The sequence below is a fragment of the Bombina bombina genome, chromosome 7 (genome assembly GCF_027579735.1).
Source record: "Bombina bombina isolate aBomBom1 chromosome 7, aBomBom1.pri, whole genome shotgun sequence".
NCBI lineage: Eukaryota > Metazoa > Chordata > Amphibia > Anura > Bombinatoridae > Bombina > Bombina bombina.
In genome coordinates this window covers 576,293,649-576,315,231 of record NC_069505.1, presented here as the reverse complement: position 1 = coordinate 576,315,231, position 21,583 = coordinate 576,293,649, and the positions used below count along the sequence as shown (strand labels likewise).

Genomic DNA, 21,583 nt, shown 5'->3' with positions numbered 1-21,583 from the left:
ATTTAATAGACTTTTCCTCTGAGGAGGAACAGACCGGTGAGCCTCCAGCAGAAGAGATGGCCACAGGGCAGAGCACCCCTGACCTCTGCCCAGCACCAGCAGCAGCTCCGGGAAGCCAGGGATAGGAGGTAGCTGACCTCTCTCCCCAGCGTCAGAATGGTTTTCAGGGAGAGGATGTAGCCGATCTCTCTCCACAGCAGCAGAGTCGGTTCCAGGAAGAGGAGGTAGCTGACCTATCTCCCCAGCGGCAGAGCGGTTTCCAGGGAGAGGAGGTAACCAGCCTCTCTACCCAGCAACAAAGCAGGTTCCAGGGAGAGGAGGTAGCCGACCTCTCTCCCCAGCAGCTTAGCATGTTCCAGGAAGAGGAGGTCAGCATTCTCACTCCCCAGTGGCAGTGGCCAAAAAAAAAATGTAAGAAAGTTTTGGGCTGGGCCATCCGACTAACTCAGGTCCAAACCAGTGGGAGGTCTGGTACCTGGTTAGTCTACCTGAGGGGGGAAAATTTTAATGGAAGCTATTTGAAAGTCTCACACAGGACCCCTACTGCGGGAGTACGGCAGAGTGGCATCAGGAGGACATACTGGAACACAGAGAGCTGAGGCTAAACCTTAAAGGAGTACCGGGACTGAGAGACGATCTTTATTACCTAGATGCCCATGAGTGGGAGCTAGAAAAGGCATATAAAAGGCTGTTAGATCTCGTTCAGCAGCATGCCTCAGAGCCTGAAGAGGGCTTTGGTGCAGTGATCAAGTATTTATTGGACTTTTCCCCAGAGGAGTGGCAACCAGTAATGAGCTACCATGAGCTGCTAGACCACGATCAGCAGCCTGGCCCTGAGCTTGCCACACCAGTAGAAGCGCTGGCAACAGGGCAGGGCACCAATGGCCTCTGTCCAGCACCTGTGATATCTCTGGAGTCCCAGGGAGAGGAGGTAGTCGATTTCTCTACCCAGCCACAGGCTCCAGAGATTGATAATTTAATAGACTTTTCCTCTGAGGAGGAACAGACCGGTGAGCCTCCAGCAGAAGAGATGGCCACAGGGCAGAGCACCCCTGGGCTCTGCCCAGCACCAGCAGCAGCTCCGGGAAGCCAGGGATAGGAGGTAGCTGACCTCTCTCCACAGCAGCAGAGTCAGTTCCAGGGAGAGGAGGTAACTGACCTCTCTCTCCAGCGGCAGAACGGTTTTCAGGGAGAGGATGTAGCCGATCTCTCTCCACAGCAGCAGAGTCGGTTCCAGGAAGAGGAGGTAGCTGACCTATCTCCCCAGCGGCAGAGCGGTTTCCAGGGAGAGGAGGTAGCCAGCCTCTCTCTACCCAGCAACAAAGCAGGTTCCAGGGAGAGGAGGTAGCCGACCTCTCTCCCCAGCAGCTTAGCATGTTCCAAGAAGAGGAGGTCAGCATTCTAACTCCCCAGTGGCAGTGGCCAAAAACAAAAATGGAAGAAAGTTTTGGGCTGGGCTCAGGTCCAAACCAGTGGGAGGTCTCGTACCTGGTTAGTCTACCCCAGGGGGGGGGGAAATGTAATGGAAGCTTCCGTTACATTTGTACTTGGAGAGGACTGCAGGCCAGCCTCCTCCCCACCGACTATGGACCCAGGATCTTGAGGGGATTCTATGATTTTAGAGGCGGGTGTCCAGAGTACATTTGGAGTACTTTTACCCTGGATTCAGGTTTACCCAGTTTCCATGAATTCCCAGAGTCTCTGAGAACTGAAGGGCCCTGAAGATTCCTGTGTTTTGTTGGAGTATAAGGTGACAGCCCAATCCAGCTGCAACCCCCCCCCCTAGACTCAGAATGTTTGAGCTGGGACCTCCTGCTGTTATGTGTATGCATATCTTGTCTAGGTGTGAAGCGGTGTGATTTGGGAGGCGGGTGTCCAGGGTACATTTGGAGTACTTTTTCCCTGGATTCAGGTTTACACCATTTCCATGAATTCCCAGAGACTCTGAGAACTGAAGGGCCCTGAAGATTCCTGTGTTTTGTTGGAGTATAAGGTGACAGCCCAATCCAGCATTGTTTGCTGCAAACTCCCCCCCCCCAGACTCAGAGACTCAGACACTCAGAATGTTTGAGCTGGGACCCCCTGCTGTTATGTGTATGCATATCTAATCTAGGTGTGAAGTGTCTTTCTGTTATTGTGTGAGTCATCCATTGTCCTTTTGTAAGTCAGGATGTGATTAGAATCTTGTTTAAATAACCATTGTCTGATGTTTGTCTCATTGTATAATATTTGTTTCTATTGATTATGTGGTAACTACCCTCCTTTGTTGGAAATGTATAAAAGCTGTGTTTTCTGTGCAATAAAGCAGTTCCTATTTTGACCCTCAAGCATTCAGTCTTGGCTAATGTTCTTGGGGGTAGCTATAACAACGTGCAGTGGCCGTTATTCTAATAGCAGCAGGTATCCAGTGAAGGTTCATGGGTTGGTGTTTGGTGGGAGGAAGCTGACTTTAGCAGGTATACCCAGTCTGGGGTACCGAGACCCGCTACACTATCTATCTATCTATCTATCTATCTATGAGAATGAGTGTAAAGCTGTGTATAAATGTCTTATTAGATCATCATATTTATTTATATCCCAGTATCCGTCTTCCTATCTGTCTTCCTGTCTGTCTGTATATGTATCTGTCTGTCTATCTTTCTGTCCATTTATTTATATATATATATATATATATATCATCTTTCTATCTATCTATCTATCTATCTATCTATCTATCTATCTATCTATCTATCTATCTGTCTGTCTGTCTGTCTATCTATTATACATTTATATGTATGTATGTATATAGTTATTTGTCTACTAATTAAATGAACACTATATATAAATCATCAGCAGGCAGCTGTATTTGTAATCAGTGACTCTGGCATTTAACCACAAACCAGCCTGGGTGCAAAGCCCAGTCGGAGAAATCACACAAAAATATCAAACAGCACACAGAATAGTCAGCACCACCTTGGATACACACAGTTAAGCTAAAAGTATAAAAAATTAAGAGTTTGTTACATCATTTGGCCAAACAATGATAAGTTGTGACAAGTGTGTTTGGTTGGAAGTCAGTGTGTGTAAAGGACAGGTAAGAAAGACAGTTGAATGGGGTTAATACTGTTTGGCCAAATGCTATAACAAACTATTCCCTTTTATGCAGTATAAATATATATATATATATATATATATATATGTGATGTGCGGTGAGGTCAGAGGCTGGTGAGGCACTGGCTATGATATACCCCAGAAACACTTATAGACAGTAAGGCTAGTCACAACCATATTGTTAGAATAATTGTTTTGCATCTTATCTGTTAAAGCCAATTAGGGAAAGATAAGTAGCCTTGATTTCAGAAATTGTGGATTTCTAATTCTCAAAGCTAAATTACATGAAAATGGACGAAATAGATTATGAAAGTATATTTTATATGCATAACTAAATATTTAAAATAATATATCATGGTGTCCCTTTACTTGAACAAATAAACAATTTATCTTACATTTGTTTTTTTTATATTTATACTTTTCTGTGGGTGATAGTTTCAAGAGTAACTGCACCATTGTGAAATCTGGTGCGAAATTGCACATTATTGGCATAAAAGGCACAGTAAATAGCTTGTAATTACAAGACATTTCTGTATTATTGCAATAGAATAACATATCAGCAAAGTCTTAAAAAGATATGAAACCTAAACATTTTTGCTCATGATCCAGATTGAGCATGCAATGCTTAACAACTTTCCAATTTATTTTATAACATTTGCTTCATTTGCTTTAATATTCTTTGTTAAAGGAACAGAAATTCGCTACTGGAAGTTAGCTGAACATCAGGTTAGCCAATGACAAGAGGTATATATGGGCAGCCACCCATCACCAGCTGCTCCCAGTAGTGTATTGCTGCTCTTTAGCCTACCTAGGTATGCTTTTCAACAAAATATGCCAACAGAAAAAAAGCAACTGAGATAACAAAAGTTAAAGGGACACTAAACCCAAATCTTTTCTTTCATGATTCAAATAGAGCAGCAATTTTAAGCAACTTTCTAATTTACTCCTATTATACATTTTTCTTCATTCTCTTGCTATCTTTATTTGAAAAATCAGTTTTGTGAGCTTAAGAGCCAGCCCAAATTTAGGTTCAGCACTTGGGTAGCGCTTGCTGATTGGTGACTAAATGTAGCAACCAATCAGCAAGTTCTACCCAGGTGCTGAACCAAAAATGGGTCGGGTCTTAAGTTTACATACCTGCTTTTTCAAATAAAGATAGCAAGAGAATAAAGACAATTTTTTTATAGGAGTAAATTAGAAAGTTGCTTAAAATTGCTGCTCTATCTGAATCATGAAAGAAAGAAAAAAATATTTTGTGTTTCATGCTCCTTTAACATTTTAAAACAAATTCACTTTTTACTGCAGTTATTCTCCAGTAGTCCAAATTTGCATTATTTGGAAAAGCTAATCTGGGCTTTATTCCTCAGACAACAAGGCTAGTCACTGTCATAAAGTTAGTATAACGAGTTTTGTAGCTATTATCCTCTAAAGCCAATTAGGGACACATATGTAGCAAGTTTAGCCTTGATAAGTCTGCAAGGTGCATTCCGTGTTCTGATAATTAGAAATTGCTCAACTTTCAGTTCTAAAGTACATGAGAAAGCAGTAACCATTACTAGTAGCTACTAGCGCTGCGGAATCTGTTGGCGCTCTACAAATAACCAATAATAATAATAATAATATTTCATCTATCACTGCCAGAAACAGGCACAATGTCCCATTCAGACTTCCAAAAGGATTACATTAGAAACAAATAATCTGGCTTTATTTATGATGGTTCTTCTTTTAAACAATTATATATTAGCTTCCATAAATTAACAGCAAGGCATGATTGTTAACAAAGATGGCAGATAATATAAAGGCCTGTTTATGAGATTCCAATATAATCCTAATGGTGTCACTGAATCTCTTTCTACACTAGAACACAGTGATACTGTCATTGTGAATGTCTATCCACTGTGACATTTATCACCCATAAAGACTGATCAAATATGTCCTTCCTCCATGCTGTTCTGCATTATATCACAGTGCCATACAAATTAAAACAAATATTTGCAGTAATAGCATCCAACAGCAACAGAAAACTTATTTTTATTAGAGTTTATTTCTTTTTTATGATATTTAGTTTACTCTTAATACAGTAAAAAAACATAGAATTCTAACAGTGGCATCACTTATTTTGTTTAAAAACTTTAATTAACTGTTTGAGTGCAAGGGTTAATTCAACAATTAGTGTTGCCAGTAAATATATAAAAAAAATAAGCCCCATTTTAAAACTACATTACATTACATGATTATATATATATATATATATATATATATATATATATATATATATATATATATATATACAGTATAAACACATACACATTTTTCTTCATTTGGCAATATAATGAAATTCTGACCTCTGGCAAGCAAGTAGTTAAAAAGACCATAAGTTTGTGACTGCTGAGCAAGAACTCACTAAAGCACAAAACAATAAATCTTTTTAACTTGTTCTATCTCCCTCGCCATCTGAGTGTGAAACAGGATAGGGGGCGAAAAGAATAACATCAAAGCAGCCCAGCACAAGCATGGCCCAAGTAAAAAAATATATATACAGAATATATAAAATCTTATTTTTATTTTTATTAAACATTAAACAAAAGTGTAATTACACACATAGGACACTGCCTCACCTGCCACTTATGACAGCACGTCACTATATATACTGTATATATATATATATAAATATATATAGTAACTCTCAAAATTTGCGGCTAGGAATTAGGAACTCTGGAGGTTGTGGAAGGCCCTCATCATTTTGTGGGTGTGGTCATGTCAGAAGGGGCAGGTCACAAGTGGATAGTGGGTGGGGTTATGGGTGTTTTTGAGTTGTCAGTTGGGAGGTCTGTATATGCCCTATATATTGCATACACAAGAGAACTATTTTATACATATTTCTGTATGAAAAAAGCTTAGTTAAAGTTTTTATTTATTTTTATTTTGAAACTAACAGTTAGAAGAACATTTGTACATGCTCTCTTTTAGATGCAATAGAGAAAAAATGACTTTAATATCTGATCTCTGCAGACACTTTCATACCTTCACCTTATCCATCTGTATATATATATTTATATATGTATCATAGGATACCTCTATATACTACACATATCCTCATAGAATACCTCTCTGTATATACTACACATAACCTCATAGTATTCCTCTCTGTATATATACTACACATACCCTCATAGTATTCCTCTCTATATATATACTACACATACCCTCATAGTATTCCTCTCTATATATATACTACACATACCCTCATAGTATTCCTCTCTATATATATACTACACATACCCTTATAGAATACCTCTCTGTATATATACTACACATACCCTTATAGGACACCTATCTGTATATATACTACACATACCCTTATAGGACACCTCTCTGTATATATACTACACATACCCTCATAGTATTCCTCTCTCTATATATATACTACACATACCCTTATAGAATACCTCTCTGTATATATACTACACATACCCTTATAGGACACCTCTCTGTATATATACTACACATACCCTCATAGTATTCCTCTCTCTCTATATATATATATATATACTACACATACCCTCATAGTATTCCTCTCTCTCTCTCTCTCTCTCTCTCTCTCTCTCTCTCTCTATATATATATATATATATATATATATATATATACTACACATACCCTCATAGTATTCCTCTCTATATATATACTACACATACCCTCATAGTATTCCTCTCTATATATATACTTCATATACCCTTATAGAATACCTCTCTGTATATATACTACACATACCCTTATAGGAAACCTCTCTGTATATATACTACACATACCCTCATAGTATTCCTCTCTCTCTATATATATATATATATATATACTACACATACCCTCATAGTATTCCTCTCTCTCTCTCTCTCTCTCTCTCTCTATATATATATATATATATATATATATATATATATACTACACATACCCTCATAGTATTCCTCTCTATATATATACTACACATACCCTCATAGTATTCCTCTCTATATATATACTACACATACCCTTATAGAATACCTCTCTGTATATATACTACACATACCCTTATAGGACACCTCTCTGTATATATACTACACATACCCTTATAGGACACCTCTCTGTATATATACTACACATACCCTCATAGTATTCCTCTCTATATATATATACTACACATACCCTTATAGAATACCTCTCTGTATATATACTACACATACCCTTATAGGACACCTCTCTGTATATATACTACACATACCCTCATAGTATTCCTCTCTCTCTATATATATATATATATATATATACTACACATACCCTCATAGTATTCCTCTCTCTCTCTCTCTCTCTCTCTCTCTCTCTCTCTCTCTCTCTATATATATATATATATATATACTACACATACCCTCATAGTATTCCTCTCTATATATATACTACACATACCCTCATAGTATTCCTCTCTATATATATACTACACATACCCTTATAGAATACCTCTCTGTATATATACTACACATACCCTTATAGGAAACCTCTCTGTATATATACTACACATACCCTCATAGTATTCCTCTCTCTCTATATATATATATATATATACTACACATACCCTCATAGTATTCCTCTCTATATATATACTATACATACCCTCATAGTATTCCTCTCTATATATATACTACACATACCCTTATAGAATACCTCTCTGTATATATACTACACATACCCTTATAGGACACCTCTCTGTATATATACTACACATACCCTCATAGTATTCCTCTCTATATATATACTACACATACCCTCATAGTATTCCTTTCTCTCTCTCTCTCTCTCTCTCTCTCTCTCTCTCTCTCTCTCTCTCTCTCTCTCTCTCTCTCTCTCTCTCTCTCTCTCTATATATATATATATATATATATATATATATATATACTACACATACCCTCATAGTATTCCTCTCTATATATATACTACACATACCCTCATAGTATTCCTCTCTATATATATGCTACACATACCCTTTTAGAATACCTCTCTCTATATATACTACACATACCCTCATAGTATTCCTCTCTATATATATATACTACACATACCCTCATAGAATACCTCTCTGTATATACTACACATACACTCATAGGATACCTCTCTGTATATACTACACATATACTCATATGATACCTCTCTGTATATACTACACATACCCTCATAGGATACCTCTATGTATATACTACACATACCCTCATAGGATACCTCTCTGTATATACTACACATATACTCATAGGATACCTCTCTGTATATACTACACATACCCTCATAGGATACCTTTCTGTGTATACTACACATACCCTCATAGGATACCCCTCTGTATATACTACACATATACTGATAGTATACCTCTCTGTATACTTTGTAGTTGCTGTGGGGCTGGAGTGGCAGCAGATGCAGAGAATGTGACCCAGATGCTTTCTTCCAACCTCCACCTGCACTCTCTGTCCACAGGACGCCAGGCACGTGTGTGCACCGCTAACAGGATTCTAAAGCAGCTGCTGTACAGGTGACAAAGAGAAGGGTCTGGGGGGAGGGGACTAGAGTGAGATTAAATATTTCCCCTCTCTATCTTTCTTTCTCTCTATCCCTCTTTCTCTCTCTCCCTCTTTCTCTCTATCCCTCTTTCTCTTTCTCTCTCTCTCTTTCTTTCTCTCTATCCCTCTTTCTCTCTCTCTCTTTCTCACTCTCCCTCTTATATATATATAGATATATAGATGATAGACATACAGACAGACAGACAAATAGATAGATAATAGATAGATACATTGATAGGTGATAGACAGATATATAGAAGCTATGGTGTTACTGAGATACTAATTTAAATTATTTCTGATATTCTTCCTTTTAGATATCAGGGTCACATTGGGGCGTCTCTTATTGTTGGCGGAGTGGATGTTAAGGGGCCTCACTTGTATAGTATATATCCTCATGGGTCTACGGACGCTATTCCATTTGCTGCTTTGGGTGAGCTAAAACTATTTACTGTGTGGTCAATTATAATCTTTCTAATATTTTTTTCCATTACCATTAACAAAGTAATCACAATCATTCTGTGTCAGACACAGCTGAGATTATTAACTCACTCAAGAGATTTGATTCACATTTTCCTACAATGGTACCCTAAACCTTCAATAATGTATGTCAATCACTAAAATCCCAAATGGGTTAATGGATTTGTCACAGTACGTCATTTTATCACTAGCGACGCAAATCGCAATACAAATTGCGATACAAATTGCAAGTAAATTTCATACTTGCCCAAGGAATTCCCCTGTTCAGCCCACTCGTCAAGGCTAGGGAACTTTTTTTATAATAGAACAATTCCTTACATTTTGACATCATGTTTATGATTTCTAATTAAAAGGATATGAAACCCCAAATTTCTATTTTGTGTTTCAGATAGAACAGCAATTTCTTTCTCTCTCTCTCTATTTCTCTCTCTCTCTATTTCTCTCCATTTCTCTCTCCCTCTCTTTTTCTTTTTAGATAGATAGAGCAGCAATTTTAAACAACTTTCTAATTTACTTCTATGATCAAATTTTCTTTGATCTCTTGGTATCTTTTATTGAAAAGCAAATACGTAAGCACTATGTCTGGCAGTAATTTTGCAAGATGGCAGCAAGACACCTACTTAGGTATCTCCTCAACAAAGAATACCATGAGAACAAAGCAAATATAATAATAGAAGTAATTTGTTTTAAATTGTATGCTCTGTCTGAATCACATAAGAACATTTTGGGGTTCACATCCCTTTTTAAAGGGACGAATAATTTTATTGCAGTAACTGAAATTTTGTTATATAAATAAAAAATCTAAAGTTGAATACAATCACAAAATATTTTTCTAAGGTGAGAAATTTAAACTACTCTATTCAAACAAAAGCTGTAATGCTACGTGATTAACCTCCGCAGAGCACTGCTGACTAGCGTGACTTTATCTATGTGATTAAAGGGACATGAAACCCAAAAATGTTCTTTCATGGTTCAGATAGAGAATACAATTTTAAACAACTTTCTAATTTACTTTTATTATCTAATCCGTTTTATTCTCTTGGTATCATTTGTTGAAGGAGCAGCAATGCACTTATGGTTTCTAACTGAACACATGGGTGAGCCAATCACAATCAGTATATATATGCAGCCACCAATCAGCAGCTAGAACCTAGGTTCTCTGCTGCTCCTAAACTTGCCTAGATAAACCTTTCAGCAAAGAATAACAAGAGAAGGAAGCAAATGAAATAACAGAAGTAAATTAGAATTGTATTCTCTATCTAAATCATTTGGGTTTCATGTCCCTTTCACCCGTTTGAGGAGTTAATTATATAGCTTTACAAAGGTTTAGAACATGTCATTTTAACACTATAATCGCCCTTTAAAACACATTTTTGATAGCTACATTTTATAATATTCAATATAAATTGTTATATATTCCAGCCATTCTTCAACTCCCTTATTATACTGCCCCTAACACATGCACTGGAGGGTCCCTTTAACAACTGCCCTTTGTTAAAAGGATACTAAACATTCTGAGATAATAAAATAAAATGTTAAATTATATGTAGTTAAAATACCATGGAGCCTATTTATCAAAGGTCTTGCGGACCTGATCCAACAGTGCGGATCAGGTCCGCAAGACCTCGCTGAATGCGGAGAGCAATACTCTCTCCGTATTTAGCATTGCACCAGCAGCTTACAAGAGCTGCTGGTGCAACGCCGCCCCCTGCAGACTCGCGGCCAATGGGCCGCCAGCAGGGAGGTGCCAATCAACCCAATTGTACTCGATCGTGTTGATTTCTGGTGATTCCTGTCCGCCTGCTCAGAGCAGACGGACAGCGTTATAGAGCAGTGGTCTTTAGACCCCTGCTTCATAACTGCTGTTTCTGGTGAGTCTGAAGACTCGCCAGAAACACAGGCCCACAAGCTCCGTACAGAGCTTGATAAATGGGCCTCCATGTTTAAACTTAAGTTTTCTATGTATCTCTCTCTCCTGCTAAGGACATAGTTAAAACAGGCAATAGAAGAAAGTGTGCAAAGAAAGCTTGTGAAACATAGGATTGTTAACGTAATTATCTAACAGGGTTTTCAAACTCTCTTTCATTGCCTGATTTATATCCGTCCCTATTTGTCCTCAGCAGAAGAAAGATGAATTCTGAGCTCTGTCCCTCCGCCCCTTTGAGACAGTCATATATCCTGTTTTGCAGAATTTCCCTTAGTCCCGTCCACAGACCACTCAGATACGCCCACAAACCATACTGATCCTCCCACAAACCGCCCAGACACACCCACAATCCAACTTTTATCCACTTGTGACCCCATCCCCCCCAACACGGCCATCCCACAAAACAGTAAAGACTGCCTCAACCTCCTGAGTCCCTAATACCTAGCCACATATCTTGGGAGATATGACCACAGAATTGCAGTAGAAAACATCTCATATAGTATAACAACTAGTGATGAATAGTGGCACATATGGATCACCTCTATGTGTAAGAACGTCATACAAGCAAATACATATTAAACTGTAATAAACAGATACTGAGATTCCGTGACTCTTCCTCTATTTCCAATAAAGGACCAGATTACAAATTGAGCCCAAATTATTGCTTCTGCAAAAGCAATATTTGCGCTCAACTTAGTAATACCAGCGTACACAAATGTGCACTGGTATTAGAGTTAGGTGCAATGCGAATGTGACCTCGCATTTACATTACACAGTAGCATTGCGCTCACGAGAGCGCGTTTCCATAGGCTCCTATTAACACACACACACATATATATATATTTATTAATATATACACGGCATGAGAACTAGCGCAATGAAGGGAGGAAGTCGCGCAGCAATGGGCAGCAAATATAAATATATATGTATGTGTATATATATATATATATATATATATATATATATATATATATATTTATGTGTTAATATGTGTAATATGTATTTAAGCATATACATATATATTTATGTGTTAATATGTGTAATATGTATTTAAGCATATACATATATATTTATGTGTTAATATGTGTAATATGTATTTAAGCATATACATATATATTTATGTGTTAATATGTGTACTATGTATTTACAGTATGAGCAGTAGAAGGAAAACAGTCAGGTGATCCACACTAGCGTGTATATTATATACAGCAATCGTCGTTGCGCTTTGAGACTGCCCAAATACCCCAAACAGTGAAATTCAGTATAGTCACTTGATATACACACTTGAGTACAAGTAGGGTTCAGCACTTATTCAAATTTACAGATTCGTCGGAGACAATGGGAACACTGGCTTTTCATGTCTATACGCCAGACTCACCTCAAACTGGTGGTTCCTCAGCTCTCAGAGAACGAACATCTGTCGGCTGGCTCGTGCTGAGCGGTGTGTAAAGAAGTCGCTGTGCGATCAGTAGCTGGTTCCAAGTCTGTGTATACTTCCGAGAAGCAGCGTCTCGGTCGGCGTCCACCTCCGTATCCACCTCCGTGTGAATGTGTCGAAGGGATTCGAGAGATCCGATAAGCAGCAAATCCAGTCTGCAACAGCGGCAACTTGGGGGGTAGGGCAGTAACAAAGAGGGACTGGAGGAGCTCGAATGCGGTAGCAAACCAGTGGGCCTGGAGATAATAACATCAGAAAAAAGAGTACTGGATGCTCCAATAAAAAGTCACAATTTTATTGAATCTTCATAAAAACAGCAAAAGCATGGAGAAACAGGTAGACACGATTGCAGGCGCAGCACCAGGGCTTACGCGTTTCGGCTGTGAAGCCTTAATCATAGCATACAGGTGCTGGGCCTGACAGGTGCATTTAACACCTTAGGTTGATTCTCATTGGTTAAAAGGAAAGTTTAAAAGAAAAGCAACCCGCCCGCTTGGAAGTGTCATAATAAGTATATAATACTAGAAAATAGCAAATAACAATATCTACAACTGAGAAATATGCTGTGAATAAGTAAAGAAAAGAAACCATATAAGCAAAAATACAAATAAGATCAAATAATAAACGCAGATGAGATGTAAAAAGACAGGACACCGGATATATGGAAGATGAGGGGAAATGACAAATGTAGTAAGGTGCTAAGATTAATATGCAATTAATGTCAACAAATTATTATATACAGAATTAGTGTCAATATCTAATGGGTATGAAAATGAAGAAAGAAAATAATTGTCATGATAATAGGGTACTCCTGTTGTGAACATTGTGCAAAGTAAAAGTATAAACTATAGACTATATTCACAAAATAAGAGGTGAGATTCAAAAGCTCACAATGAGTTCCTTCTGACACACAACTTCTTTAGGTTTGAGGGGGAGTTCTATCTCCAGAGATGTGGCACAGCCATGGGAGCCAAGTTTGCTCCCTCGTACGCCAACCTATATTTAGGTTGGTGGGAGCTGTGCCACATCTTTGGAGATGGTAATCCTTTCAAACAGGACATCAAATTCTACAGGAGGTACATTGATGACCTCCTCCTGGTATGGTCAGGCAGTCAGTCAGATGTGCCACTCTTTTTAGAATTTCTGAATTCTAATAATTTGAATTTAAAGTTTACCTATGAGTTACATAACACACAAATTAACTATTTGGATCTCACCCTAACAGGTGTACAGGATAGTGGAGTTTCCATGAGTGTTTATCGTAAACCTATTTCTGGGAATACCCTGTTGCATGGCAACAGCAGTCATCCCATACAAATGAGATTCGCTGTTGCAAAAGGCCAATTCACTAGACTAAAGAGAAACTGTTCTGACAGATCAACCTATGACAAGGAAGCTGATTCTTTGTCAGAAAGACTACGTGAAAGAGGGTACCCCTCACATGATGTTATAAGGGCCAAGAGGTCCCTTGAACACATAGATAGGAAGACGCTCCTACAAGACAAACCAAGGTATGACAGGTCAAAATCTCCTCAAGGAGTGTACTTTGTCACACAATTCAGTACAGAGTATAACAAAATATGCAGCATAGTGAAAAAACACTTCGCTCTACTTGCTGCAGATGACAAACTAGCGACTACAGTTGAGAAAGGGCTTAAATGTTCCTATAGAAAAAGCAATACCCTAGGGGGTATTCTAGCACCTACAGAACTTAAAAAGATTGAGACTAACCAAAGCTCGTGGTTGAGACACTGCGGGATGTACAAGTGTGGCAGTAGACGTTGCAAACCCTGTGACTTTGTCCAGGTCACAAACAATTTCACGTCTTATACCACTGGCCAAACTTTTGACATCAAGACTTGTCTCAACTGCACAGCCAGCAATGTCATATATCTTATTTCCTGCACTCAATGTCATCTGCAATATGTAGGACTCACCTCTAGGGACATGAACTCAAGAGTTAGAGAACATTTGTCATCTTTCAATATAGGAAAGGCCACTACACCTTTGGTACTCCATTTTAATGGCAAACATGGCAATAACCTTAGCTCATTGAGATGGTGCATCATTGAAAAAGTTGTTCTGCCTAGCAGAGGTGGAAATCTTAGCAAATTACTTGCCAAAAGAGAGGCATTCTGGATGTTTAAACTTGACACCAGAATACCCAAAGGACTTAACTCCAGATATGATCTAATAAATTACTGGGAATAACACCAGTCCTCTGTTATCTCTTTTGCTCGTGGATTTAATATCCACCTATTTTTCCACTTAATCAGCTTAAGATGTAGATTATGTGTTGAGTTTACACTAATTGTGAGCTTTTGAATCTCACCTCTTATTTTGTGAATATAGTCTATAGTTCATACTTTTACTTTGCACAATGTTCACAACAGGAGTACCCTATTATCATGACAATTATTTTCTTTCTTCATTTTCATACCCATTAGATATTGACACTAATTCTGTATATAATAATTTGTTGACATTAATTGCATATTAATCTTAGCACCTTACTACATTTGTCATTTCCCCTCATCTTCCATATATCCGGTGTCCTGTCTTTTTACATCTCATCTGCGTTTATTATTTGATCTTATTTGTATTTTTGCTTATATGGTTTCTTTTCTTTACTTATTCACAGCATATTTCTCAGTTGTAGATATTGTTATTTGCTATTTTCTAGTATTATATACTTATTATGACACTTCCAAGCGGGCGGGTTGCTTTCAGTGGCGGCTGGTGAATTTTAAAGATGGGGGTGCACAAGACCACACCCTTTATTAAAGCCCCGCCCCTTTATATATATATGTATGTGTATATATATATATATATATATATATATATATATATATACACACAGAACTTTTATATGCAGAATTCACTTTCTTTCAACATACTCTCCAGTGCACTGTAAATACTTAATAAAGTATATAATTGCTCCACAAGTGACTGTACAGAGACTCTTATGGGGACAAAGGCAGATCCTTGAGACACTGAAGTTGGCTTATATATATATATATATATATATATATATATATATATATATATATATATATACACACACACACAGTATATATCTGTACATTTTAATATAAAAGAAAATGTAGTTGAGGTAAAGTTAAATGGTGGCTCAGACAGCAGTGAACAACATTCAGAGTGCTCTTCTTAATTAGAGGAATTCACTGATTGAATGAGCTGTCTGAACCATCATTTTAACATTTTTATAAACTGCTGAAAGTGGTCAGTATTTTTTGGACACAGAAGTTAAAAAAACAAACAAAAAAACACTACATGTTTAAAATTTAGAGCCAGCCCAAGAATCTAGGAGCCTATGTATATATTATATACAGGTATATAAAATCTCAAACACTGATCCATGGTGGGACACTCCAGTCCCTGCTATTTATTTAATATTTGCAAAATATGAGAAGATGAATTTGATTTACAAACTTTGGTCATTGTCATTTTAATGCAGTATATATAAATGGTTGATGGAATAAAATAAAATAGCATTTCAAATGTGCAAATTGTACCAAGAAAAACTGGACATCTAACAAAACAATTAAATAAATTTCAGCAGTCTTATTTTTCACTGTACTCATTTTTTCTGAGCTGAGACAATCAGCAAACATAATTCTATTGACTGTCAGATCCTCATCTATCACAGAGGGCAAGGGCTATCAGATAAGGAAATGCATTGGAGGAATGTCAAAGAACTGTTTGAAACAGCAATATAAATGCCCCTCTCTAACACAGTGACATGTGCAACCACAGATGTGTAAACCTCTTGACACTGACTGACTGTTATAAGTTTCCCAGTCACAACAAGGTGAAGCAGATTTAACGGAGGCTATAGAAACACAAACACATGTGCTCACATTTCTCCCCTGCATTCTCTCTGCTATTATTATATATTTTAAACGAAGCAGCTGAAAGTAAACTAACCATCTGCATCAGAAAAGAAAGCAATGTCCTGACCTGGAGTTGTAAATTATTTCAGAGTGAGATTGAGACGCTTTAACAGCCTGCTGATCTCTGTCTGACTCTGTGACCTCCTGGCTGCTGTTGCTTGCGATGGATGGTGGCAGCACTGGGAGCAGCTTGTTGATGAGGCTCAGGCAGCAGGCTCACAATGACTCTCTAAGTCAGAGCAGAGGAAGTTGGTAAACAACTACAGACAATGCACTCAGCTCTAGCCTAGCCGGCATCATTGCGCTCAGGAACAGTATGCGCTCAGGCTGCAGTGCTTTAATGACAATATTAGATTATTTAACTTTAATATAATATTGTCATTCAAGCTGCCTGAGCACACACTATTGCTCACAGCGTGATTATGCAGGCTAGGCTGAGCTGAGTGCATTGTCTGTACTGTACAAGGAACTTGTTCCAGACAGTGGAGGCTGAGACGTATACAAATTTAAGCAGGGAAGGTAAGGGTGAGCTAGTGTTGGCGGCGGTGGTCAGTTAAGAGTTCACACTTTGTTTAGAGAGCTAAAATGGCCGACACAAGGGGAAGGACGGTATGTGCATATTCATAAATATTAACTTTAAGATCAATCAAGAAACAATTTCAAATTGCCAGTCAGTTTATAATAAACTCAGTTTTCCTCTATACCTTGCTATGCTTCTTCACTCTGACAGTGAGCATTATCCATGACTGATCTGCACGCTACTCACAGCTCACTGCCTCTGTTGACAGCTCCTCTCCACTCAACGGCTATCTCTACAATGAGATTTTCGCGCCGTTGAGGGGGAGGAGCCTCGTGGGGGCCATGACGTGTACGCAACAGCGTATCACAGAAGCTGGCTCAGGCAGTGGGAGGAGGCAGAGCACAGGCTGAAGTCCACTCGCACACTTCAGCTTGTGCGATTAAGCCTCTATAGGCAATGCCGGGCTGGGAGGAGCTATGCCTGCACAGTGAATGCATAGATCACTGTGCAGGCATAGGGGCTCTCTAACCGCACGTGCGATCGGATCACTGCGATGTGGGTTAGGTTAGTGGCAGACAGTGCACAGCAGCCTGATGTTGGAGAGGAGTGGCTAGTGAAGCGTGGTGTGACGTCAGCTGTCAATGTCTCAGCCGAGCCAAATACTGTGTGCTCTCACTCTGTCGTCCACCCGGTCCTAGCTCCTGCATCCTACGCCTTGTTTATTTGTGTAGTGAGGGTTATGTAATGGGTAATAATGTATATGTGTACAGCAAACAGTACTGCATTTGTTGGGGATAATATAATACAATATAAATTAATTAGGAAAAATATATTTTATTCAACAAATTTTTTAACAAACTTTTTTTTGCTCTTTTTTTAAATTTTTTTTTTTTGCTCATTTTTTTCCCCCTCCTTCCTTGCCCCTGGGGGGTTCACGTGCGAATGTGCACAAATGGAGGAGCCTCCACTGGTTGCTTTTCTTTTAAACTTTCCTTTTAACCAATGAGAATCAACCTAAGGTGTTAAATGCACCTGTCAGGCCCAGCACCTGTATGCTATGATTAAGGCTTCACAGCCGAAACGCGTAAGCCCTGGTGCTGCGCCTGCAATCGTGTCTACCTGTTTCTCCATGCTTTTGCTGTTTTTATGAAGATTCAATAAAATTGTGACTTTTTATCGGAGCATCCAGTACTCTTTTTTCTGATACTATGTATTTAAGCATATACATATATATTTATGTGTTAATATGTGTAATATGTATTTAAGCATATACATATATATTTATGTGTTAATATGTGTAATATGTATTTAAGCATATACATATATATTTATGTGTTAATATGTGTACTATGTATTTAAGCATATACATATATATTTATGTGTTAATATGTGTACTATGTATTTAAGCATATACATATATATTTATGTGTTAATATGTGTACTATGTATTTAAGCATATACATATATATTTATGTGTTAATATGTGTAATATGTATTTAAGCATATACATATATATTTATGTGTTAATATGTGTAATATGTATTTAAGCATATACATATATATTTATGTGTTAATATGTGTAATATGTATTTAAGCATATACATATATATTTATGTGTTAATATGTGTACTATGTATTTAAGCATATACATATATATTTATGTGTTAATATGTGTACTATGTGTTTAAGCATATACATATATATTTATGTGTTAATATGTGTACTATGTATTTAAGCATATACATATATATTTATGTGTTAATATGTGTACTATGTATTTAAGCATATACATATATATTTATGTGTTAATATGTGTACTATGTATTTAAGCATATACATATATATTTATGTGTTAATATGTGTACTATGTATTTAAGCATATACATATATATTTATGTGTTAATATGTGTAATATGTATTTAAGCATATACATATATATTTAGTGGGAACACAAAGTCCCCATAGACCGCAATGTAAATGTAAAAACACCCCAAACCCACCAACTTTCAGCCCTCATAACTGCTTCTTGCAGTTATTTTATTAAAAAATATTTACCATTTTATATAGAGATCTGATCTGGTTAATTTTATGAGCGCTAATTGCTACCGTGAGATTGGGGTAGAAATAACCAGCCACTTGTAACAGCTGGTTATTTTTCGCACGCACGTAAAAGGGTGAATTTGCCCGTTTGCGGGCACACGATAAATTAGCGTTCCACTTGAAACCTAGCCCTAAATATAGAGTAATTTAAAGTCTTACAGCAAAGCTGTGATAAAGGGGAAACACAACACACATGAGGTATTTGCACAAATCTATTTCAATGTCTTTTAGGGTCTGGAGCTTCTGCTGCGATGGCTGTTTTGGAGGATCGATTCAAGCCCAACATGGAGGTAAGGAACTAAGATCTCAATCTGGATGTATCCAATGGGGCCTATCTATCAAGCTCCGAAAGGAGCTTGACGGCCCGTGTTTCTGGCGAGTCTTCAGACTGTCCAGAAACAGCAGTTATGAAGCAGCGGTCACAAAGACCGCTGCTCCATAACCCTGTCTGCCTGCTCTGAGCAGGCGGACAGGAATCACAACAATTCAACCCGATCGAGTACGATCAGGTTGATTGACAGCTCCCTGCTGGCGGCCCATTGGCCGCGAGTCTGCAGGGGGCGGCGTTGCTCTCCGCATTCAGCGATGTCTTGCGGACCTGATCCGAACTGTCGGATCAGGTCCGCAAGACATTTCTTAAATATGCCTCAATGAATCTTCTTACCTAAAAGGGACATGAAACCCAACATTTTTCTTTCATGATTCAGATAGAGCAGGTGATTTTAAACAACTTTCTAATTTACTTCTATTATCAATTTTTCTTTGTTCCCTTAGTATCTTTTGTTGAAAAGCAGGGATGTAAGCTCAGGAGCGTGCACGTGTCTGGAACACTATATGGCAGCAGCTTTGCAAGAATGTTATTTATTTGCAAGAATACTAGATGGCAGCACTATTTCCTGCCGTGTAGTGCTACAGACGCCTACCTAGGTATCTAATCAATAAAAAATACCATAGGAACAAAGCAAATTTGATAATAGAAGTAAAAAACAACTAAATGTATGCTTACCTGATAAATTTCTTTCTTTCCGGGCATAGAGAGTCCATGAATTCCAATTACTAGCGGGATATTCAACTCCTGGCCTGCAGGAGGAGACAAAGAGTACCCCAGCAGAGCTGTTAAGTGTCACTTCCCTTACCCATAATCCCCAGTCATTCGGCCGAAGGAAAATGGAAAAAGAAGATAACACAAAGGTATAGAGTTGCCTGAGGTTTATATATAAAAAAAAAAAACAGCCGTCTTAAAAGTAATAAGGGCGGGTCGTGGACTCTCCATGCCCGGAAAGAAAGAAATGTATCAGGTAAGCATATATTTTGTTTTCTTTCCTATGGCATGGAGAGTCCATGAATTCCAATTACTAGTGGGAACCAATACCCAAGCTAGAGGACACATAATGAAAAGGAGGGCGAAACAAGACATACGAACCTAAAAAGAAGGCACCACCGCTCGAAGAACCATTCTCCCAAAAGAAGCCTCCGCCGAGGCAAAAGTATAAAATTTGTAGAATTTGGAAAAAGTATGCAAAGAAGACCAAGTGGCTGCCTTGCAGATTTGCTCCACAGAAGCTTCATTTTTAAAAGCCCAGGAAGAAGAGACAGCCCTAGTGGAATGAGCTGTAATTCTCTCAGGAGGCTGTTGTCTAGCTGTCTCAAAAGTTATCCGGATAACACTTCTCAACCAGAGAGAAAGAGTAGTAGAAGTGGCCTTCTGACACTTATGCTTTCCAGCAAGAACAACGAACAGGGCAGAAGACTGACGAAAATCTTAAGTTGCTTGTAGATAAAATTTGAGAGCACGCACAACATCCAGATTGTGTTAGAGACGTTCCTTTTGAGAAGGATTCGGGCAAAAAGAAGGAACAACAATTTCTTTTGCGAACCGATACCACTTTGGGAAGAAATCCCAATTTAGTACGAAGGACTGCCTTATCCGCATGAAAGATAAGATAAGGGGAATCACACTGCAGAGCCGAAGGTTCTGAAACTCTGAGAGCAGAAGAAATAGAAGTAGAAACAACACTTTCCACAATAACAACTTAATATCAACCAAATGCATAGGCTCAAACGGAGCCTGCTGCAAAACTTTAAGAACCAGGTTAAGGCTCCAAGGAGAAGCAACAGGTTTAAACACAGGTCTGATTCTGACCAAAGCCTGAACAAAAGATTGAACATCTGGTAAATCTGCCAGACGTTTGTGCAAGCGAATAGACAGTGCAGAAATCTGACTCTTCAGAGTACTGACTGACAAACCTTTCTCCAGGCCCTCCTAAAGAAAGGAAAGAATGTGAGGCACCCTCGCTCAACTCCAAGAGAAATTCTTCAATTCACACCAATATAGGTATTTACGCCATACCATATGGTAAATCTTACGAGTAACTGGCTTACGAGCCTGAAGCATAGTATTAATGACTTTCTCGGAAAACCCACGCCTAGCCAAGACTAGGCGTTCAATCTCCAAGCAGTCAGCTTCAGAAAAGCTAGATTTGGGTGGAGGAAGGGACCCTGAAGTAGAAGGTCCCTCCTCAGAGGCAACTTCCAAGGGGGAA

At 38.3% G+C, this 21,583-nt stretch overlaps 1 protein-coding gene across 1 annotated transcript in view; it reads left to right on the top strand.

The window, feature by feature from the left end:
• The window catches only part of LOC128667102 (proteasome subunit beta type-7), a 72,795-nt gene that overhangs the window by 35,206 nt on the left and 16,006 nt on the right, over positions 1-21,583 (top strand). The window contains exons 4-6 of the mRNA XM_053721996.1: positions 8,499-8,639; positions 8,982-9,097; positions 19,272-19,330. Of these exons, the coding sequence (XP_053577971.1) occupies positions 8,499-8,639; positions 8,982-9,097; positions 19,272-19,330 (316 nt within the window). The remainder of the gene's footprint in view (positions 1-8,498; positions 8,640-8,981; positions 9,098-19,271; positions 19,331-21,583) is intronic.